Source organism: Megalobrama amblycephala, linkage group LG14 (genome assembly GCF_018812025.1).
Source record: "Megalobrama amblycephala isolate DHTTF-2021 linkage group LG14, ASM1881202v1, whole genome shotgun sequence".
NCBI classification, from domain to species: Eukaryota; Metazoa; Chordata; class Actinopteri; order Cypriniformes; family Xenocyprididae; genus Megalobrama; species Megalobrama amblycephala.
Window position 1 is genome coordinate 1,305,628 of NC_063057.1, and position 21,689 is coordinate 1,327,316.

The 21,689-nt window shown below is 36.9% G+C and overlaps 2 protein-coding genes across 4 annotated transcripts in view; both read right to left on the minus strand.

Annotated features, from left to right (window-relative positions):
- Positions 1 to 2,392, minus strand: part of ptn (pleiotrophin) — a 66,188-nt gene extending 63,796 nt beyond the window's left edge. The window contains exons 1-2 of the mRNA XM_048157365.1: positions 2,375 to 2,392; positions 2,186 to 2,288 (exon numbers count right to left, since the gene is read on the minus strand). The gene's annotated coding sequence lies outside the window, so the exon portion shown is untranslated. The remainder of the gene's footprint in view (positions 1 to 2,185; positions 2,289 to 2,374) is intronic.
- A 618-nt stretch (positions 2,393 to 3,010) lies between these two features.
- tulp3 (TUB like protein 3) lies at positions 3,011 to 20,173 on the minus strand. 3 transcript variants are annotated; one of them, XM_048157360.1, is made up of 12 exons: positions 20,021 to 20,173; positions 15,127 to 15,168; positions 14,661 to 14,712; positions 10,174 to 10,336; positions 9,520 to 9,705; positions 8,901 to 9,034; positions 8,468 to 8,659; positions 8,283 to 8,395; positions 7,101 to 7,218; positions 6,930 to 7,028; positions 6,673 to 6,844; positions 3,011 to 5,348 (listed from the first exon to the last, which is right to left on the minus strand). In XM_048157360.1, the coding sequence occupies exons 1-12, from the start codon at positions 20,035 to 20,037 to the stop codon at positions 5,215 to 5,217; spliced, it is 1,422 nt and encodes a 473-aa protein (XP_048013317.1). In that variant the 5' UTR covers positions 20,038 to 20,173; the 3' UTR covers positions 3,011 to 5,214. The 3 variants fall into 3 exon arrangements, with proteins under 3 accessions (XP_048013317.1, XP_048013316.1, XP_048013318.1); XM_048157359.1 differs by lacking the exon at positions 20,021 to 20,173 and adding an exon at positions 16,133 to 17,305; XM_048157361.1 differs by lacking the exons at positions 14,661 to 14,712; positions 15,127 to 15,168; positions 20,021 to 20,173 and adding an exon at positions 12,578 to 13,627.
- Positions 20,174 to 21,689: the final 1,516 nt, after the last annotated feature.

The window sequence follows — 21,689 nt, forward strand, 5'->3', positions numbered from 1 at the left end:
TCGGTTTAGCATCGATATCGCAATGTGCGCATCTGCGATAGTCACATCGCAGGATGTACACTTTCTAGTCTAGTATAGGGATCGTTAATCCGTACGCACCACGGTTCAAAACGCACGTGATTCTCAGATTAATTGCAAAGTTTGACTATCATACAATGAACATTTATCATTTGCACATGTTTTTGGTCCTGTCAGTTTAAACATTCAAGCGTTTTTAAACCATTTGAGAGCAAGATGGCGCGAAAGAGAGCTCAATTCTGAACGTGCAACCGTTTTCTGTGCGCACAGAGCCACGCAGATAGACTGGGTAAACCCAGCCTGATCTGCCGGCGATTTGATCTCGCCCGGCAACTCAGTCTGGAAACCCGTACATTCATTTCTGCTGCATCTGTTACACTTTTGCGGGAACCAATCACAGACTGGCTTATCCACCTTGCTCGCTATTGGCGGGTACAGAGCTCTTTCTATGGCTCTGGACGGGTATAACACGATGATGTCTCTCGCACAACCGTCAATCCAATTCCTTTTAACCTCTCAATATGCTAAATGACTTCTTTAGTTTAGCAAACAAATTGCTCGACTGGGTGTAAATATCACTCACTTTCATGTTTTTTTGCACAACCTGCAAAAATCACTCGATGCCATTGCTGCTTCTGCAAACCGCTGATCAATGCTACAAACCAATACAAACTAAGCCTGTCTGGAGTTTTCGCATCGCTCTGCAAAAGTACGTCACCCGGATCGTTGATCTGATTGGTTGAAGGACTATCCAATTGCATGAATAATGCTCGTTGATCACGCCTCTTGTGCAGTAGGAAATACATAGCAAACTCCCCAGACCAATGTTCAATTTTAAATTGAGCTTGGTCTGGTGATAGCCAGACAACCACGCAGATGCACGTGAACACCAAATTCCTTTCTCTTCAACATATGTTTGTGCCCGATCTGACACATACACGCAAAAAAAAGAAGAAGTCAAAATGCACACAGATGTGTAACAGTATTTTGGATCCTAATTTGGAGCCTAATATTCCTGCTGCTTTCTGTGTCGGGAATGTTAAATAACAAAAGACAAAGAGAAAAATAATTTTTGTAGCTTTAACACAGATTAGTTATATTTAATTGACCATGCAGTGTTATTTTGCATTTGATAATTCAATTTCTGTACATGAATACTATTAGACTTACCTGGAAAATATAAAGCACCGTTTATTTCATTAGTATATGTTCTATTATGTTTTTCTATGCTTGTAATTTGTACATTATTTCCTATGCATATTCACTCACCTTCTTTCCAAATGGAGGTATTCAAGTCATCTGGTGAATTATTTTCCATATCGCAGTATATATATCGCAGAGAAACAAAATCTCACAATGTCATTTTTTTTTCCAATGTCATGTGGCCCTAGTGCAAAGTATTCTAATAATTTTTTGGGGCCACTGTATGTTGTGAAAGAAATTTTTAATCATAACTAACATTCCCTTTTCTTGTAGGATTAAAATTTATGCTTTTGAAAAGTAAATGTCCCCACCACTTGGGCCAAAGTTTTTTATTGAAAATATTTGCATGAAAGTGTGTATATATATATATATATATATACTTTGCCATGCACTTATTCTATATAAACTGTTGTACTCTTTTGGCCATAATTAAAGCATATTCAAAGGCATTGTCTGGAGATTGTCTGGTTACTGCTGCCCAGCAGGTTAGTGGAACAACAGAAAATTTGTGTCAAAGTGAAGACGCCCTATTTAGCTTGATTCAGGTGTGTAGGGGAAATCTACCACAATGTCAAGCCTTGAGATTATTTAATCATGCAATGTTTTAGTACATAGGTGATGCATTAATAATTAGTAGAGATGCACCGATGTATTGGCTGGAGATATTTATCGGCTGATTTTTGACCAATTTAAAACCATTGGCATATCGGCTATATGAAAATGACCGATATTACAAACTGATAGTTAATTAACTGTATGAAGGCAATGAGTTGTATAATGTCTTTTAGCAAGGGTATAATATTTCTGTGAAGGAGCAAAATTAATACTTGATATATAAAGCAACAGCACTGGAATTATGCATCAATCCATGTTCAATGAAAATGATTTGATGATGCAGCAATAAACTAACTAGTATACCTTAATGCATGTGTTTTTAAACTTAATTTTGAATTTGAGATATTACTGAATTTCAGTGTGGTGATCACATCTCACTGGTCCAGGGTAAAGGACTCGACCTCGGGTGCTGCTGGTGTTCTGTGGCATTTTCTCCTCTGATATTGGTTATACTGTGGAAGATAACATAATAACTGCTCTGATTAAACTCTCATATCATGAAGACAAGTAAACCATGAGCTGTCATAAATATTCCTACCTGAGGGTGTTTGTCAACATAATTAGCTTCATATTCTCCAAGGGCTGCAAAAACTGTGTGCATTAGACTATTTATCCAAGGGAATCGTGATAGTGTATTAATCTATTTAACTAGCAAATAGTTTCACCTGGCGGTAAACAAACACTCGTGAACAGAAATCATTTGCCTGAGGTAACCATAGCAACCCGAGTAGATATTGACAATACCTAAATAATGTCCGTGTTTATCACTTTTTAGTTTTTATATATGTAAATATCACAAATACACCATAAAAACATTACTGGTCTGTTTATAAAATTTTATTTTAATAGCTAAATCTTGTCTAGCTGTGATAGGGACCATTAAAGTTGCGCGTGACGAACAGATTGCGCCAGAAAAGGTCCTCTAGACGTGTAATTCGCACACTTCATAATCTCCAAATATTCTCATAATCGTATGGTTGATATTTCAAATCTTTTCGAAAACATTAAATAATTATATAATCCATGATATAATTAATTGTCGTCAGGTTAAAGTGACTCACCTCAGAAAAGGCGCCATTTACCTCAGACGTATGAGCACGCGCCTCTCCAGTCAGTACGCATGCGCAATCTCAGACGCGCGAAATAAATTATGCCAGTTAAAAAGTAAACTGACATTTGATTTGAATTGCACTAATTATCTTATTGAATGATTAATAAACACGCCACTGATTTTACAGTGTTTACCAGATTAGAATGAAGATTAATATATGGACAAGATATATAAAATATATAACAAATCAGGTTGAAACGGCTAAAAATCTGTGCTGCCAAGGTTGCAGATCATGCCACATGATAAGGATAAAAAGTAATGCATTTTTCCTTTTTTAAATATTATGACTTTTAATTACTGTATTTCTACCAACAGTGTCATCTTAAAATACAGTTTGTGCAAACAGGTTATTGTTTTAAAATGAAAACAAAAATGTTTTGCTTTTTTAATATACATATAAATCAGTACACTCTTGGCTGACACACACACACACACACACACACACACACACACACACACAGATGATGAATATCAACACACACACATCAATCATATCTATAGGAATTCACACTTAACAGGAACAAATGTGCTTGAACTTCCCTTTTTCTAGTTTCTCATGATGTAAACTCAGCATTCAGGCACTATTTACACTACAGCAACATGTTAAGGCAACGTTCACAATCCATGCAGCAGCGGTAATAACCAGAAGTGTGCGTCAGTTTTCAAAGGTTAACACAAGGGCACAAGAGGGAAGCTGGAGGATTGAGACGTGGCCAAAGAATCCAGCGTTTCTCCTCATTTATCAACATGCAGAGTGTTTTCTCAGGGATTGTTGGTGAGCAAAGACTTAAAAAAGACAAATAATGAACCACATTTAAAAACAGAAAGTGTTAAAAACGTCATATTCTAACATGAATGCAAAAATACAACATCATTAGAATAAAAATGTAAATCTGAAGAAAACACATACTCATATCACCCCAATATCGAAAGGAAAAAGAGAAATTATATTGTACCTGAAGAAAATGAAGCATATTTTTAAGAGCACATTTTCACAACTACAATGCATCTGTAATTCCCATTTACTGTCATACAATTTTTACATGATTTTTTTGTTTGTTTGTTTAATTTTCTTCATGCAAAATATAACTTATTTTTTTCTTTTAATCTCAGGGGTGAAATCTGAACAGAAATGGTTCTTAAAGGGATAGTTCACCCTAAAATGAAAATTTATCATTTACTCACCCTACAGTTGTAATACCGCATCCCCTTCTTTCTTTTTCAGAACACAAAAGGAAAAATGTGAATAGCGACCAGCATCAAGCTTAAAAAAAAGATGCAAATGTATCACACAATGATCCCATGCAACATGTGTCATATCCCACTTTTTCTGAGAGAGAGTTTGGTAAAAAACAAACCAAAACAAACCAAAATTTAATGCATTGTTTAACAAAAATACATTACATACATATAAATATCTCAAAATATATCCAACAAAAATATCTCCGGACCAGAACTCTGTTGTCAGTCAGAATGACAGCTGACAGACGTGAACGCGATAATTGGACAATTGTAAACCGATATATTTACCTCAGAAAAGAAGGTACATGTATTGTATTTCATGTTACGTTTTTGTTAATCATGATTTTTCTTGGTGGACTGTGGCACTAATAGAGTTTCATGAATGTGCACAGAAGATCTACGGCCAAGGGCAGGATTTTTTTAAATAATAAATAATACATTCAATTTTGGTTTGTTTTTCACCAAATCCTATCGTAAACCCCCAGAACACTTGGAATATACGGCACGTGTCGCAGCAGACCGTCTTTTGCATCTTTTTTAAAGCTTGATGCTGGTCTGAAAAAGAATGAAGGGCAAACGGCATTAGAACAACAGCAGAGTGAGTAAATGATGACTTTGTTTTAATTTCAAAGTGAACGAACCCTTTAACTCCCTATAGACGTACTTCTCAAATCCATCAGACACTTACAGAACATCACAGGAAAATATCATAAAAATCTCTCAGTTTCAGAAAATCCCTTAGTGTCTTCTCTATTGGTCCATTAAAGCATCTTCTCTTTTCAGGAAAAGAGAAAGCGGGTAGATAACTCACACGATCATCTTAACAGGTAGTAAAAAGTTAAAAGATTTGATGTGTTTAATTTACAAAACAGAATAAATTTGGTCCTTTTTTCTGATTTATTTGGGCGGAGCACAAATTCTCTTCCTCGGGCGTAACGTGGTGAGACGAGACGATTGTGCTCTAGTGTCCTGAGTGGAAGAGGGCCATGTGTGTGTTCGGTGTAGAGGTGAAGTGTGTCACAGCGTCACTCGCAGGCCAGTTTGCTGTCGAAGCTGGACAGACCGATAGCAAACGCCTGCAGGGCACACATGGGGTAGTTAAAATCCAGAGTGAAGATGTCCTCCGCCACACGGCCAAACTGCATCACAATGTAATCCGCTGAAAACACACCAACACACAATCACAACAGCGCAACTGGACCAGGAAACAAACCTTGAATGTTGGGCTTGACAAACCTTCTTTTAAAAGTCCATTATATGAAGAGCAGTGTTATTATCGTTAGGGATGCACAATATATCTGCCACCATATCGGTATCAGCCGATATATGTTCATTTTTAATGTTATCGTTATCGGCGCGATAAGAACATGATATATTAAAACTGATAAATAATGGATTATTTTGTTCAGCTGAGACACAAGATGGCGCTATTTATTAGTAAATCCAATTTTACAAAACCAATACCCGATTCTAGGAAATGCGTAAATATCGGTAAAAATATCGGTAAAACAATTATAATTTTTGCATTAATGTCAGTCTTACATGCAATTCTCAAAATGCCACAAGATGGGGCCATTTATCGGTAAATCCAATATTATAAAACCGATACCTGATTATGGGAAATGCTTAAATATCGGTAAAATATCAGTAAAACTTATTATCATTTGTGCATTAATGTCAAAGTCTTATGCGCAATTCTCAAAACGCCACAAGATGGCGCCATGCATTGGTAAATCCAATATTATAAAACCGATACCCGATTATGGAAAATGCTTACATACAGGTAAAAATATCAGTAAAACTGATTATCAATTTTGCATTAATGTCAAAGTCTTACACGCAATTCTCAAAACGCCATAAGATGGCACCATTTACCGGTAAATCCAATATTATAAAACCGATACCTGATTATGGGAAATGCTTAAATATCGGTAAAATATCAGTAAAACTGATTATCATTTCTGCATTAATGTCAAAGTCTTACGCACAATTCTCAAAACGCCACAAGATGGCGCCATTCATTGGTAAATCCAATATTATAAAACCGATACCCGATTATGGGAAATGCTTAAATATAGGTAAAAATATCAGTAAAAACAATTATCATTTGTGCATTAATGTCAAAGTCTTACACGCAATTCTCAAAACGCCACAAGATGGCACCATTTACCGGTAAATCCAATATTACAAAACCGATACCCGATTATGGGAAATGCTTAAATATCGGTAAAAATATCGATAAAACCGATTATAATTTTTGCATTAATGTCAAAGCCTTAAACGCAATTCTCAAAACGCCACAAGATGGCACCATTTATTGGTAAATCCAATATTATAAAACTGATACCCGATTATGGGAAATGTTTAAATATCTGTAAAAATATTGATAAAACAGATTATTGGTCGATTTCTAACTAAAACTAAAAACTGTTCTGAGTGGTTGACAGATTAGTTAGGTACTCGGTCTCAAATGAGTAACTTACGGTCATTGTCGTGGACGATCTGGAAGTTCTTGACGGAGGCCTGCGTGACTCTGCCGTGGAAGTTTAGCACGTATGACTGTGTGTCGTCGTTCCACACCGGCGCTTTATTATGCAGCTCTATCAGATTCTCCAGCGAATGATTCTGCCATTTACTCAGAAGAGACTCCTGCTCCTGAAACACACATGCATTCATGCATCAGTCGCAGTCTGCGCTCATAATGAAGGTTTGATTGACAGCTGTCAGCAGAGACACTCACACAAGGGGGCCGGACCGGGACCCGTTCGAAATTCATGTTCATGCCGGGAATGATCACAGTCATCTTCCGTGGCCCTTTGAAGCCCAGAACATTGGTTTCCTAAAAACACACACATAATGATAAGAAGTGGCCAAAGACACAATGAACACATGGAAACAGACACACACTCACATAACAGATGGCGGCGAGCTCCTGACGTGTGTTGGTTTCCTCCAGCAACGCTCCGGGGGTCTTCGAGGGGTTTGTGCCGTTATCATACACGGTAAACTTTGTTCCCATCAGATTAGACCTGCACACACGTGAAGCTTGTATTTTTACAACAACACTAGGATTACTGAGTAAAAATGTTTATTATTTGGGCTAAACACTGTCTGTCTGGGTTTTCAATGGTTTAGACGCCATGGACCCCCAAAAATGATCATCCTCGTGCGATGGACCACAATCCTTAAGTTTTAAAGCTTTATATTTTCATGTATAAATTATACTGTGAAAAATGTAAAATATTTAGTTCCTATCACGGTAAATTACTGTTTTTTCTAATCACTATAGCAGTGTACAGTTAGCTGCATTATTTACTTACGTTAATCAAATTTTTAGTATTTATTTATTTTAATCTGATTTTTATAATGATTTTTATTATTTAAAAAAAATCTTATTTATTTATTTAAAGTCCATTTTTAATTAATTAATTAATAGCAATTTCATATTTATTTATTTTAATCAAATTTTTAAATTTATTTTTTAATCTGTTTACATTATTTTAATCCAAGTTGTATTTATTTATTCATTTTTAATAAATTGTTTTTATTTATTTAATCAAATGTTTTTATTTTAATCAAATTTTGTATTATTAATGTAATTTTTTTATTTATTTACTTTTAATCTATTTTTTATTTTTATTTTTTTACATTGTTTACACTGTTTTTCTTTAATTATTTTAATCTACTGTTTAAATTATTATTATCAATTTTTAATATTTTTTGTAGTATCAATTAATAAAGTTATTAATAAATTAATAAAAAATTTAAATTTATTTATTTATCTAATTCTTATCATTTATTTATTTATTTTAATTAATTAATTTAACTTTTTCATGGAGTTTGTTCATGTGCTCTCATTGTAAATGCAGTACTGGAACCACAATTTGCCCTCTAAAAAACAGGGATGACTGGAAATTATTTTCTGCAGTAACAAATGCTTTAAAAAATGATCTATTAAACAGGAAACATCCATCCCGGGTGATCCGAACATTAGTCTGCACTACATACGATCCGATCCCTCAAACCCCATATGGATGTCACTTGTGATCAATTCACCTGAGATCCACGAGTTAATACCAGAAATAAAAGTCACCTCAGTTTTCCTATGAAGCTCTCGCCCTCACGGGACAGATCCGTGGCATCTACAGAGATCAGATAGTTTGATGTCTTGCTCTTTTTCCTCTTGCGTCCAGCCAATAAAAACACCTGATGAAAGAGAGAGAGATTGAGCACGAGAACGGACTAAACATGTGGACGTGACGGGCCTCAGATCGTCACCTTCTTGCCGTCTTCCCTCTCTAGGTGCATGAAGTATGTGGGGTAGAGGCCGCGGTCCATGCCCTTCTTATCCCGTGAGATACGACACTTGACCGTGACTCCCCGCGGAGCCGGACGGAGCACAAACTCCTCCAGATTATCCACCTCAATGGAGGAGCCCTCAGCCGATGGAGAACTCACTGGGATACACTCCTGAAAGACATTTAACCCACATGAGTCAGTGAAGAGAATCCATCATTAATAGCAGCACAGAGTGCATTATATTGTAATATATAACTAATTATTTGTGAATGGACAGTTATTAAAAATATGACAGAAAGAGTTTGCTACTACCTCAGTTTGCTGTGGAAGAATATTATACCGAATGAGATTTTAGCAGAAATATGTAGGCGTTTGTGCTCAACTAATGGTTGTGTTTTGTGTCAGCTCTCACCGTGTTGGATTTAGTGCTGGAGGCCGAAGCAGGTCTCGTGCTCTCTGTGTTCGGGGACAGCGATCGGCTTTGGTCTTCGGCTTCATCGTCATCATCCTCGCTGGCCTCATCGTAGTTCATGCTGCCCGACAGTCCTGAGAGGAACAGAGTTTAAAGAGCTCGAGATGAGGAACAACAGCTGAAGATCTGCCATTTACACACAGTCTCCTGAGACACACACACACACTTCACCATCCTGCACTAGACTATAAGTGTGTGTGTGTGTGAGTGAGTGTGTGTGCTTTTCTTGACATTTTTAAAATGTCCCCAGTAGAAACATGCCAGTGGTCAGTAATACGATATATATCACGGTAATGAACGAGCACGATATCATTATCATGGGTATTATAAAATACTGTGAATAATTCCAAATAAAACTATTAAAAACATTTCTACTAATTGAAATAAGGCTGAAAATCTAGATATTAGTTGAAGAATTTAAGTTAAACGAAGATTAGAAATGTTGCCTTGGCAATAAACTGAAATACGTTAAAGCTGAAGCACTAAAATTATTAACTTGCACATGTACGGCAAGTGAAGCCAAAGCATTTTGATATCCAAGTAAGCGTGTGTGTCGTACCGCGTCTCTGCAGCAGTGTGTGTATGTCAGTCTTGGGTTCCAGCAGTGTGTCGGTGTCGGCATCTGTCTCTGGCTCTTCTGCGGTGGGCGGTGAGGGCTGCTGAGGCTGACTGACAGACAGAACCTGGATCTTACTGCCCAGATCCGGAGCTTCCGATCCCAGCAGCGCCGCGGGCCCGTCGATGCCTGACGGACAAACACGCTAAAATCATACACACATACAGCTGCAGGGCAAAATATTGAATGCAAATCAAAGCACAAGATTTTTCTAGATCTATTTAGCAGGTGCAGAGATAAGGGCTGTCATTTCATTTTATTTAGTTTGACCATGGAAAACTAAATAAGTCAGACTCCAAAAAACCTTCCCAGAGAGAGCGAAGGACAAACAACAGATATGAGTCACGAGAAACAGATAACAGAAGCAAAAACTATTAAACAAATGATATCGAAGCAAAACAGAGAAGGGGAAGACAGAAGTGAATAAGGCTATGTCTACATTAGTCCAGATTATGTTAAGTTCGTTTTGGCCTTCAGTCCGCACTGAGACAATATTTTTATGTCCTGTGAAAGCTGAGCTTTTTGAAGATGCATTTTGAAACGCACAGTGAGGAGTGTTGTGATTGAGCTCTCAAAGGTCACGTGTGTTGACCTCACCGTCAAGGATGATGTCACTGGCCGTGCTGACCTGGGTCTCCACGAGCGGCGCTTGTTCCTCACTGCGGCGGGGCCGTGAGCGCCGCGGACGTCCCTCTGAGTTTGGCTGGACCATCAGCGGCTCCTGGCGTTTCCGCCGCTGCTTCTGCTCCAACAGCGCCCTCTGTGGACAAAAAAACACGAAGAGAAAAAAGATCTAGTCTCTTCAGAAAATTTGGACAAAACCGCTCATTCATATGGATTCGTTTTTCAGTCTCTTTATGAATTTTTTGAAGTGACAAAGTGGTAGTTGCGTAGATTGTCAATTAGCCACTTTCACACTTCCGGGTTCCGGAATGGCCCACGCCGGGTAAAAGTTTTTTCCGGTAACAGTAGCCGTGTTTTCAATACAGATTTGCGCAAAACTTTTTCTAAAAAATATTTTCTAAATATCGATAAAAAACTATTGCGAAATAACGCCGTTTCCATTAACTGATGTTATGCGACTTTTTTCCCTCTCGCGATAAGTCATTCAAAAAATCATGGCAACGGATGTATACCACCCAATGCACTAGCCATTATTTATAATCAAAGGAGACGTAGACGTGTTATCCAAGCATTAATGGCAAGGGAAGCCCCTTATACTTGGGACCTTCAAGGTCTTGATAAATTCAGATTGTGGCATTTCTTTGTTGTTTAGAATCCAGTAGTCCCATAATACTTTTGTCTTTTATGAGTTTAATGAAGAACTCTCGACTTCTGTCCAAACCAGAGGTCGTGTTAGACTTTCGCACTGTCCGTCATTTTGATGGACAGGATAGTAAAAATTCCGTCATAATCAATTATTACCCGTCATTTTAATTTTTTTATTTTAATGATAAGACATTTAATAGTTTCTTTTTTTCGTCCACATTTAAGCTTACAGGATAAGCAAATAGGCCTAGCTATGCATTTATTTATATTATGAAAAGAAAGTTATGATGACCGTGCGTCACTTTTCAGTTTTCATCTTGAACAGTTGTCGCGGATCGTGATTGGACGCGATCATCCCTTCCTCTTTACTACTTTACAGAACGAAATAAACATGAATGAACATCAGAAAATATGTTGAAAGATAAGATACAGTAGCTTACCGAAATCTGCATCACGTAATCAGTTCAATCAGTGTTGGAAACAATGTCATGTAACATTAAACCTCAGAAAAGCCAATCGTTGACCATAAACTTGATAGTCAGCAAGAAAAATAACAAAACAAACCATTTAAAACAAAACAAACTGGATTAGAAACTTAATTATGTAAGTATGAGTATTATAACTATTATTATAAAATGGACTTAAACTGGGTGCTCGCCTGTGTGTAATCAAACGCATTGTTTTCATTTTATTCTGGAGACTGAACTTGCGCTCTGCTGCCACACTGGAGCGCACTCACCACCAACTGGACAGGGGTGGGAATTACAGTTACAAGTTAAATCAGCCTCAGTGTAATCTGTCAAAATGACGGACGGCCTTCAGATTTTTCCGTCACTGCAAAAAAAATCCGTCAATGACGGAAAATTTTTGGTTAACGCGACCTCTGGTCCAAACGTACCTCGCCCTCTTTAAAGAATGATTGACTTTTACATACTTCAGGTGACCTGTAAATGTGAAAAAAAAAAATGTTTCCATTGCAGTTTTGCGAAATATTGCCGCAGACCCATAGCGGAAATAACTTTACCCCACGTCACATGATTTTCAATTCTTGTGAAAAAGGCTAATGGAGAGACAAAAATCTCTCAATTTCATTAAAATATCTTTATTTGTGTTTCGAAGATGTCTTATGGCGAATGTCTTAAATGTTTGGAATGACAAATGAAGAATTTGCATTTTTGGGTGAACTAACTCTTTAACACAAACTAACAATGACCAATACTTCTAGAGTATTTATTTTGAATGTATGTTATTTTATATATATATATATATATATATATATATATATATATTGATTTTAAAAATAAATGTTACATCTGTTAACATTAGTTAATGCACGGTGAAATAACATGAACAAACAATGAACAACTATCTTTATTGATGAACATTAACAAAGATGAATAAATGCTGTAAAAAATATATTGCTCATCGTTAGTTCATTATAGTTAAAGCATTAACTAACATTAACAAATGAGACCTTTTTGTAAAGTGTTACCAAATGACAAAAACACATTAAAAAAGTTTATAAAACTTAAACTAAAATGAAAACTGACAATATAAAAAATAAAAGCTAATTCCAAACATTAAAAAAATACTATAATAGTATATAAATAATACTGTTCAAATGTTTGAGAGAGTATAATACAAGGATAATCTGAGATAAAACATAAAGAGCACAGGAAGTTAACTAGAACAGACAAGGATCAGGAGGATGTTTGCAAAACGAAACACTCACAGAAAGATGAATAAGTTGACGAACACTCGCTAGAATCATCCTTACGACAGCAGAAGTGAACAGTGTGTTTGAGTGTGTGAAAGAGAACTGGAATGAGATGACAGCAGATGCCGACAGGAAGAGAAATGAGGGCAGAGACACAAATGAGAGTTTGAAAGTTTAAAAGTCAGGCGGTACCATCGAGCCCACGCTGAGGGCGGCACCGCTTCACAGGAAACCACATTAACTGTTTTACAGCTGAAAAGCTCTCAAATATGAACAATAATAGTGTAGCACTTCTCCTTGTGTACACAAGGACTGATGGATTGCGTTATTATGTGCTTCGACATGTTATTGTATTTTATTGTTTTGATGTGTTACTTTGTTTGGATGCATGTTTGTGTTTTACTGTGTTTTGATATGTGTTTTATTAGGGGCTTTTGCACCGGAGGAACCTTTTCATAGTTCCTAGAACTACTGGCTGAAGTACCCGATTTTGCCGTGTTCGCACCACAGGAACTAGGAACAATTTTAGTTCTAGGAACTTCTTTTAGAGGAACTAAATTAGCTCCTACTTCAGAGCTATCATTGACGTAAGTGTACGTTGATTGGTGAAACGCATGTCAAACACCGGCACCCGGCATTTTTAAAAAGCTGTGTAAACATATTTACCTTACGAACATGGAAAACAGCGATAACGGCATACATCTGTTGTCTGCAGGGTTGTGTTCTTTTCTCTGACTCGATGATATGCAGTACTGAAAGAGATTTCATCTCTTAGCCCCACTTTTTGCTCTTTCAGTTGCATAAATTATGTGTTTATATTCCATGTCTGTTATCATAAAACCCACAACACAACAAACACAGCTCCGATCACGCCATCCTCTAACCACCGGTTTTTAGCGTTTGTAAATGCCGCGCTTAAAGACGCGGCTGTCGGCCGCTTCAGAGTTCCTATTCCGGTGTGAATGCAATCAGGAACATGGCCCAGGGAGAAATGAGTTTTTGGAGAACTATCCTAGTGGCTAGTTCCTAGAACTGAGTTCCAAGAACTATTCGGTGCTAAAGCCCCTATTGTGTTTTGATGTATATTATTGTATTATTGTGTTTTGATGTGTGTTTTATTGTGTTTTGATGCATGTTATTGTGTATTAATGTGTTTTGATGTGTTTTGCCTTTTGACACATTGTTGTGTATTATTGTGTTCTGGCATGTGTAATTGTGTATTATTGTGTTTTGATGTGTGTTTTGACACACGTTATTATGTTTTGATGTGTGTTTTGATGCATGTTGTTGTGTATTAATTGTGTATTATTGTGTTTTGACGCACGTTATTATGTTTTAATGCACGTTGTTGTGTATTAATTGTGTTTTGATGTGTGTTTTATTGTGTTTTGATGCACATTGTTGTGTATTATTGTGTTCTAGCATGTGTAATTGTGTTTTTTTTTGTTTTGATACATGTTGTTGTGTATTATTGTGTTCTGGCATGTGTAATTTTGTATTACTGTGTTTTGATGTGTGTTTTGATGCACGTTGTTGTGTATTAATTGTGTATTATGTGTTTTGATGTGTCTTTTATTGTGTTTTGATGCACGTTGTTATGTATTATTGTGTTTTGGCATGGGTAATTGTGTATTATTGTGTTTTGATGCACGTTGTTATGTATTATTGTGTTTTGGCATGGGTAATTGTGTATTATTGTGTTTTGATGCACGTTGTTGTGTTTTGATGCGTGTTTTATTGTGTATTACTGTGTTTTGATGTGTGTTTTATTGTGTTATGATGCACGTTGTTGTGTATTATTGTGTTCTGGCATGGGTAATTGTGTATTATTGTGTTTTGATGCATGTTGTTGTGTTTTGATGTGTGTTTTATTGTGTATTATTGTATTTTGATGTGTGTGTTATTGTGTTATGATACACGTTATTGTGTATTATTGTGTTTTAACGCACATTATTGTGTTTTGATATGTGTGTTTTATTGTTTTGATGCACATTATTGTGTATTATTGAGTTTTGACATTATTGTGAATTGAAGTGTATTATGATTGTGTATTTATGTTTTGTGTGTTGTTGTTTAATTGTGTGTAAATGTGTCTCACCTGTTTCTCCAGTTTCTGCTGTCTGAGGTTCAGACTGTCGTCCTCCAGCGCACTGAAACACAACAAAACAACATTGCAAACCCGTTTAATATCGTCTCATTCAGTAAATAAGCTCATTATAATCACCAAAGGCAGAATCTGATTCTAAAATAATTTGACATGTTGAAAGATGGCTATGAGCGTCCAGACCAAAACTTCAGTGTGAGTGTTTGCATCAGTCGTTGTGTTGCTAGGCAACCGAGAGACACCCAAACGAAAGAAAATCAATTCCTCACAAACGTCCTCACATACACACATCCATACATGAATATGTGTCTAAAAATACACACACACCCACACAGACACTCAGAGGCTGGAGAAACATTTCAAACCTGTGTTAAAAGAAATAGGAAACTTGAAAAATGTTAATTTGAGCCATAATTTTGTGTAAAATAATTGATTTGTGGTTGTAGTGAGTGTGTTGTACCTGGTGGTGGCGGTGGACGCGAAGCTGGAGGAACTGGAGGGTCTTCGTGTCCATGCCGATTACAGACAGACACAGAGGAGAGAAGCACATGAGAGAAAGAGTGAGTGATGAAGATGAGCAGTCTGAACACCTGAATGAATGTTTCATGCTCACGCTGTGACTGAGGTAAGATGACACACAAGCTGTTTGATGTGACACCTGTGTAACCATGGTTACCACCATCAACATGGCAACCTGCGGTAACACCCCCCCCCCCACACACACACTCTAACAGATGCTCTCTAGAGCAGGAGAAAGAAAGAAATGTGTGAGAGGAAACTTCAGCTCTCAGTGGATCTGAAGATCTCAGAGGAGCAGAAACATCAACAAAACACACACCATCATCCATCCATCCATCATCCTTCTATCTATCTATCTATCTCTCTATCTATCTCTCTATCCAATCCATTAATCCATCTATTTATCCATCCATCCCATCCACCTATCTATCCTTCCATCTATCTATCCATCCATCCATCCATTTATCCATCTATTTATCCATTTATCCATCATCCATCTATCTATCCATCCATCCAACCATCCATCCGGAACAAATGTTATATTTTTATGAATCAATCACTGCAAAAGTTCCCCTCCATGTTTATGGTGGCTAAAGTAATCAACCCTTCATCCATCCATCCATCCATCCATCCATCCATCCATCGACTGTTACCATTCTATTCTTCATTACCCAGAAAATGTCAATATTTGGCAACAACAGAGGCGTCATTCGGGAAACGAAACACACTGTGATCTTAATGACTGCAAACACACCTCACAAACACACAACAGAGCGGCTGTCCTCTTGTGAATCCAGACCACACACACCACAATGAAACACACACACACACGTAATCTGAGAAACATTCAACTCAACCTGCATCCTTTGAACAGTAAACCTCTGTTCTGTCTTTTGTGTGTGTGTGTGTGTGTGTGTGTGTGTGTGTGTGTGTGTGTGTGTGTGTACCTGTACGACCAGCGGCTGTAAGCGGGCTGAGAAGAGCTCTTCACCGTTTCCATGTCGAGTGTGTGTGAGTGTGTGTCTGGGTCTCGGGCGTCTCTACCTGTGTGCAGGTCATGTGAGATCACACGCATGACAGCCGCAGGTGAGCCCTCAGGGCTGCTGCTGGTTACTATGGCAACAACACCCCACAGACGCCCTTTGAAAAGTAGGATGCTATGGAGCGTTTGGTGTGCGGGAGGAACCGAGAGACCTCTGAAGTGTGAAACCTTCACCACGTGAAACCCGCAAGTTTAAAGCTACTACACACACGTCTGCTAACATTCTCAGAACGTTCTCTCAAAGTTGAACAAACATTCTTCCAGTAACATTAATAGAATGTTAGTTCAGTTAATAATGTTCTCAAAATGTTAGTGCAAAAACATTATTTAAACATCATTCATGGAACTTTTTTTCAGAAACGTTTAGTCTTGTTTATTTTAGAATGTTCAGAGAACATTCAAAAGTAACGTTCTCAAAATGTTTGCAATATGATAAAATGGAATGTTCCCTTAACGTTTGTAAAAATGTTTTTGTGCTAACGTTTTGAGAACATCATTTAAGACCACCAGATAACTTAATAAAAGTTCTATTAATATTACTGGAAGAATGATTGTTCATAATTTTGAGAGAACCTTGCCAGAACAATCCCTGTTATATAGGTTCCTCTTTATCTCAGTGTGAATGTGTTCATGTAAACAAGATGTTTTTTTACAGTTTAATGGTCTTTTTGAACTAAAGAGGAAGTTTTGAGGAACTTCGCAAACTTTTATTTAAAAAAAGAAGGAAAGTTTGTTCTTTTAATGCAATGAACACTTTGAATAGGTAGTGAAAATGCTGTGTAAATTGGTTTGGCAAGCAACCGTCTGCTATGTAAATTATTATAAATGTAAACACAAACCACAATCGCCTCATCTGTAGCGTGTCATTTCCTCTCACGGCTCTGATAATGATGCCAATCTCAGGCTGTGCTGTACTTCCACATTCATCTAATGGCCACCGTAATTACACCATAATGACACTCTGAGACACATTCATCATTCGTCTGTGAGTGCATGGACCATTTTCTGGTTTTGTGAAAGAACTCCTTGAAAATGCATGCTCCGATATGTGAATCCAAGCCTGCTGCGTTCATTAAGGAGATCTAGGAAACACATGCGCGCAAACACACAAATAAACATGCCAACATGAATGCAAATCCAAGCCTAATGCATTCAGCGTCAGTGCTGCTGCTTATAATAAACCACACGAGATCACGACTCTCCCACCATTCTGAATAGACATCTAAACAAAATAACATGTCATTTACTAAAGGTTCTGACATAATGTTAATGCTACACTTTCACTATTTATAACATGTTTATCCAATCAAAAATAGGATTTTAAAAATATTCATCCAATCCGAGAGACCTTCAAGAAAACTTATGGACTAAATTAGGAGCCAAACACACAGCAGAAGCTGTATGTTAAACAAAAGCTGCAGATAAATCCAAACCACTTCCTGTCCTTGTGCATCAGATGAAACCTCACAGAATTCCAGCTCACAGCATCATGGGAAAGGAAGGAGTGTGGTTCTGATAGGATTGTGTTTAGAGGACAAAACATACACAATGAAACTGAGAGCAGATGTCGAAAGAGATCTTAGTCTTGCCAACACACTCGACTCAGGACAGTCTTTCATCCTCACCGCTGTCAGAACAGATTCATCCACAACACTGATTATAACGACAGACTGACTAATTAATCACTCCCTCCATATGACCAGTATTAACAACAGAACAGTAACGAACAAAAGAACTAGAACATTTGTCCAATAGAACAGAATGTTATATTTGTTTCTATTATCCTGTATCTTTATTCTGCTATTATTGCAAAAGTTTAATAAACAGATTAAAAAAAGAACAGAATGCAAAGTTCTAAAAAACAATAAAAGTATCAATATATTAATACATTTTAAAATATAAATAACTTAATTTCTATACAGTACTTAATATCTATACAATATTTTAAGTCGTAAAAATAAATAAAATATTGTGTAGATTTTAATAGATTAGCTCTATTAATCACAGCTCATGGAAACATATTCAACTATATTTAGGTCATTGATGAATAAGGTTTTAAAAAATGTGTAAAAAACATAATGGAGATATAATTAATTTTTTATTTTTTTTAAGATGTTAACAATGAGATTATGTGTTTTTTATAATCAATTAATACAGCTTTTGTCATTTTTTGGAGAGATGGACAATATTTGTCACCAAAAAAGTCATTTGGTTTAAGAAAAATTTTGGTTTTACCGAATGACAATATTTTCAAACAATGCTAACAGGCTGATATCTATCTAGCTAACAAAAAGACAATCAAACATTTTATATTTAGTACAAGTTTTTAAAATTTTACAACATTTTCCATGTTTTATAGCGGTTGTACCGAATGACCTGATGTTTCGGGACATGCGTATGATCAAGTGAAAACATGAATTTATCAAACAGTTAAGAGAGAGTTAGTTACTCTGCTTCATGACCATGTGTTCCTTTGCAGGTGTCTGAATGATGTCACATCCTGTCACATGATATTGACAGCATGACTTGATCCAAAATGGTTCCTTTATATCGGTTACTCCAAATGGCATCAGTGAAATTGATTTTCTGGACATTCTTTCTCATAACAAAGCAATGACTTCTACACATAATTTTAATACAATTTTGCACTATGTTAATATATGATGTTATAAAATCATACCAGAATAAAAAATATATACATTTATTACATTTTAAGATATTTTTATCACAAATGAATTGGCTGTACTGGCCTTTGGACGGTTAAACAGAATGACCTTTAGACACATCAAAATCTTTAAAATACCTTTATATGTAGCAAAATATATTAAAACCTTACATACATTGGATGCTATATTTTTGTTTTTTAATATTATTAAGGCCTTTTGACAAAAAAAAAAATGACCCAACACGTCATTGAAACGTGAATCAGTTAATTCACCTATAAAAATCAAAAGAAGAAAATCAACTATATATTCAATAAAAGAAAATGAAGCCTACTTTTGTAATGTTATATTCTTTTCATAACAAGTGAGCGATTTTCACCCTCAAATTTTAATTATTTAAAATTATGATGTCATATTTGGACACAATGTTTTTTTTATCATTATGTAAATCAGTGCAAATGTATAGAATCACAACAAATACTAGATTGCATACTTTACAATAAAAAATAAATAAATCAATGACCTATATTATGATGTCATGTCAGTAGAGTAATGACGTACAAATTACGTCACATGACTTTATCAGAAACGTGAAACCACTGGATATTTGTAACGGTCGGTAACGAATTACATCCATTCATTCACGCGGCTGCTGGATTGATCAAATTCATAAAGATAATTTCGTCAACAAGATGTTTGCTTTGATTTACAGTCGAGTAGCTGAACCTCATATGTATTCATTTAAGACTGTAATGTTACACAGACATCGTGATGTTCATCTGTATTCCTGCTATCATCCTCCAGCTAACTGCTTCTCAACCGTTACACCCCATCAAATCCAGCTGACCGCGTTCATTCACGCTCTCCTGCTTCATTTTTCCCTCTCTTTTAGTCATAATCCAGCTGTTTCATTTAGATTTTATGTGTTTTGTTCTGAATCCGTGTGTTGTTTTGTGTTTTTAGCTTGATGGCTGATGTTACAGCACGTTCGAAACGCAACAGGACCCGCCGAAAAAACACACCAAAGTTACGAAAGACAAGATGAATCACACATGCACGCGCACACAGCGGTCCCAAAACGGATGTCACTTTTGGGTAATTTCTAAGAATTGTTTCCATCGGTGTCTTACCTGCTGTAGTAACTCATGTTTATCCGCCGTTGCTATGGATTCCTCCGCTGCTGCCGCGTCGCGTCCCTGTGCGCAAAACCCGCAGCGGCCGAGACGAGCACGCGCCTGCGCCTGCGCACATGGTTACAATTCCTTTGGTTATAATCGCGCTCTTCCTCAAGGGGGCGCGTAATGACTCAGGAAATCCACTCAGCACGGTTGTTGTATTATTTTTTCAATCTATACATTAAAATGATAGATATCTCACATCCGCGTATGAATGATCACAAACGACTGTGATTGGTTCATCTTGTAAAGCGCTATGAAAGGTAACATAGGCGCCGCTGTCACGTGGCTTTCGTTACCTTTCACAGCGATTTTCAAGATGAACCAATCACAATGGTGAGTCTGCACAATAACTTACACTGGAATAATTGACTTCTGCTGAACACAAAACAAGATATTTCTAAAATATGGCTAACCAAACAGTTGATAAGCCCCAATGACTTCCATAGTAGGGAAAAAATACTTTTTGAATTAATTTAGACCCTAATATCTCTACTAGATGGCAGTAGAGTCACTCGTGATGCTACTCAAAGCATCTCAATCACAGTCAAATTACACTTGCTCTCATCTGGTTTAAATGTATGTTACAAAGCAAAACATTTTTTGTTGGCTGGTGAGAGAATCTGATAGAAATGTTTGTGAACAGCTTCTTATGTGGGCTATTAGCCTAGACAATGGCAAATTGGTCATCTCACCACTCAAAAACTGCTTTTAAAGGTGGAATATGTAAGAATTTTGCAGTAAAATATCCAAAAGTCAGCCAGTGTTATATATTTTGTTCACTTGAGTACTTACAATATTCCAAATGTTTGCAACTATTTGTAAATCGTGAGAAAATTGCAATTTTACCCAAGGCATTTTCAAATTAATTTCATTTATCAACACAAGCCATCCAGCATTTAATATGATATTGTAAAATCGATCTATCTTACTGCAGTGTGTAACAGTGTCTCACAGCAGCCGCCGAGCGAACGCACAGAGTAACGTTATAACATCATTTTCAACACTCTCAAATGTATCTAATATGATAAACAGAGCTGCGTTACCTCATACTCATGACCGGAAAAAAAGCGGCGCCGGTGACTGTGTCATAATAAAAGTCCCGCTGCTCGTGAGGCGTGTGTTGATCAATCGCTCCAGCTCCTCGTTCAGCTCCACAACACTCGCTCCTGCTCTGCTTCATACTACAGCAATGTTAATAATCGCATCCATGAACATGATTTCTTCCCAACTCCCTAAAGAGAGATTTCTTCCCGACTCCCGAATCCCTATTCGATTCTACCGTCCGTTGAGGTGAAGACCACATGTCCCAAATTCCGCGCTCAAACTTGGGGTCATCAAGCTACGACTTTGTTTTGAATAGGCCTCTAGCAGACAGAAAATATTACATACTCCACCTTTAATGCCTATTTACATAGTGCACCTTTAAATACATATCATGATGCACTTTAAGAAAACAGCTTTTTATATTTTGAGCACCTGTGTACACATATTGCTTGAAAAATAGCCCAAAATAGTGGCTCACTGGGGGTCTATGGCGTAGGTGTTTTCTGAGAAATTCGGGTCAGTAAAATCTGGAGATCCACAACCAAGAAAACATGCAAGAAGACATGAAGGTGGACGA

Bases quoted from the DNA above. Each gene is read 5' to 3' on its own strand.
- tulp3 (XM_048157359.1), bottom strand. From the start codon at position 16,260: ATGCGTGTGATCTCACATGACCTGCACACAGGTAGAGACGCCCGAGAC. The intron at 9,035-9,519 runs GTACGACACACA...TGTTCCTCTCAG, and splicing joins CACACTGCTGCAGAGACGCG to GACTGTCGGGCAGCATGAAC. The intron at 7,219-8,282 runs GTGACTTTTATT...ACGTGTGTGCAG, and splicing joins AGCTTCATAGGAAAACTGAG to GTCTAATCTGATGGGAACAA.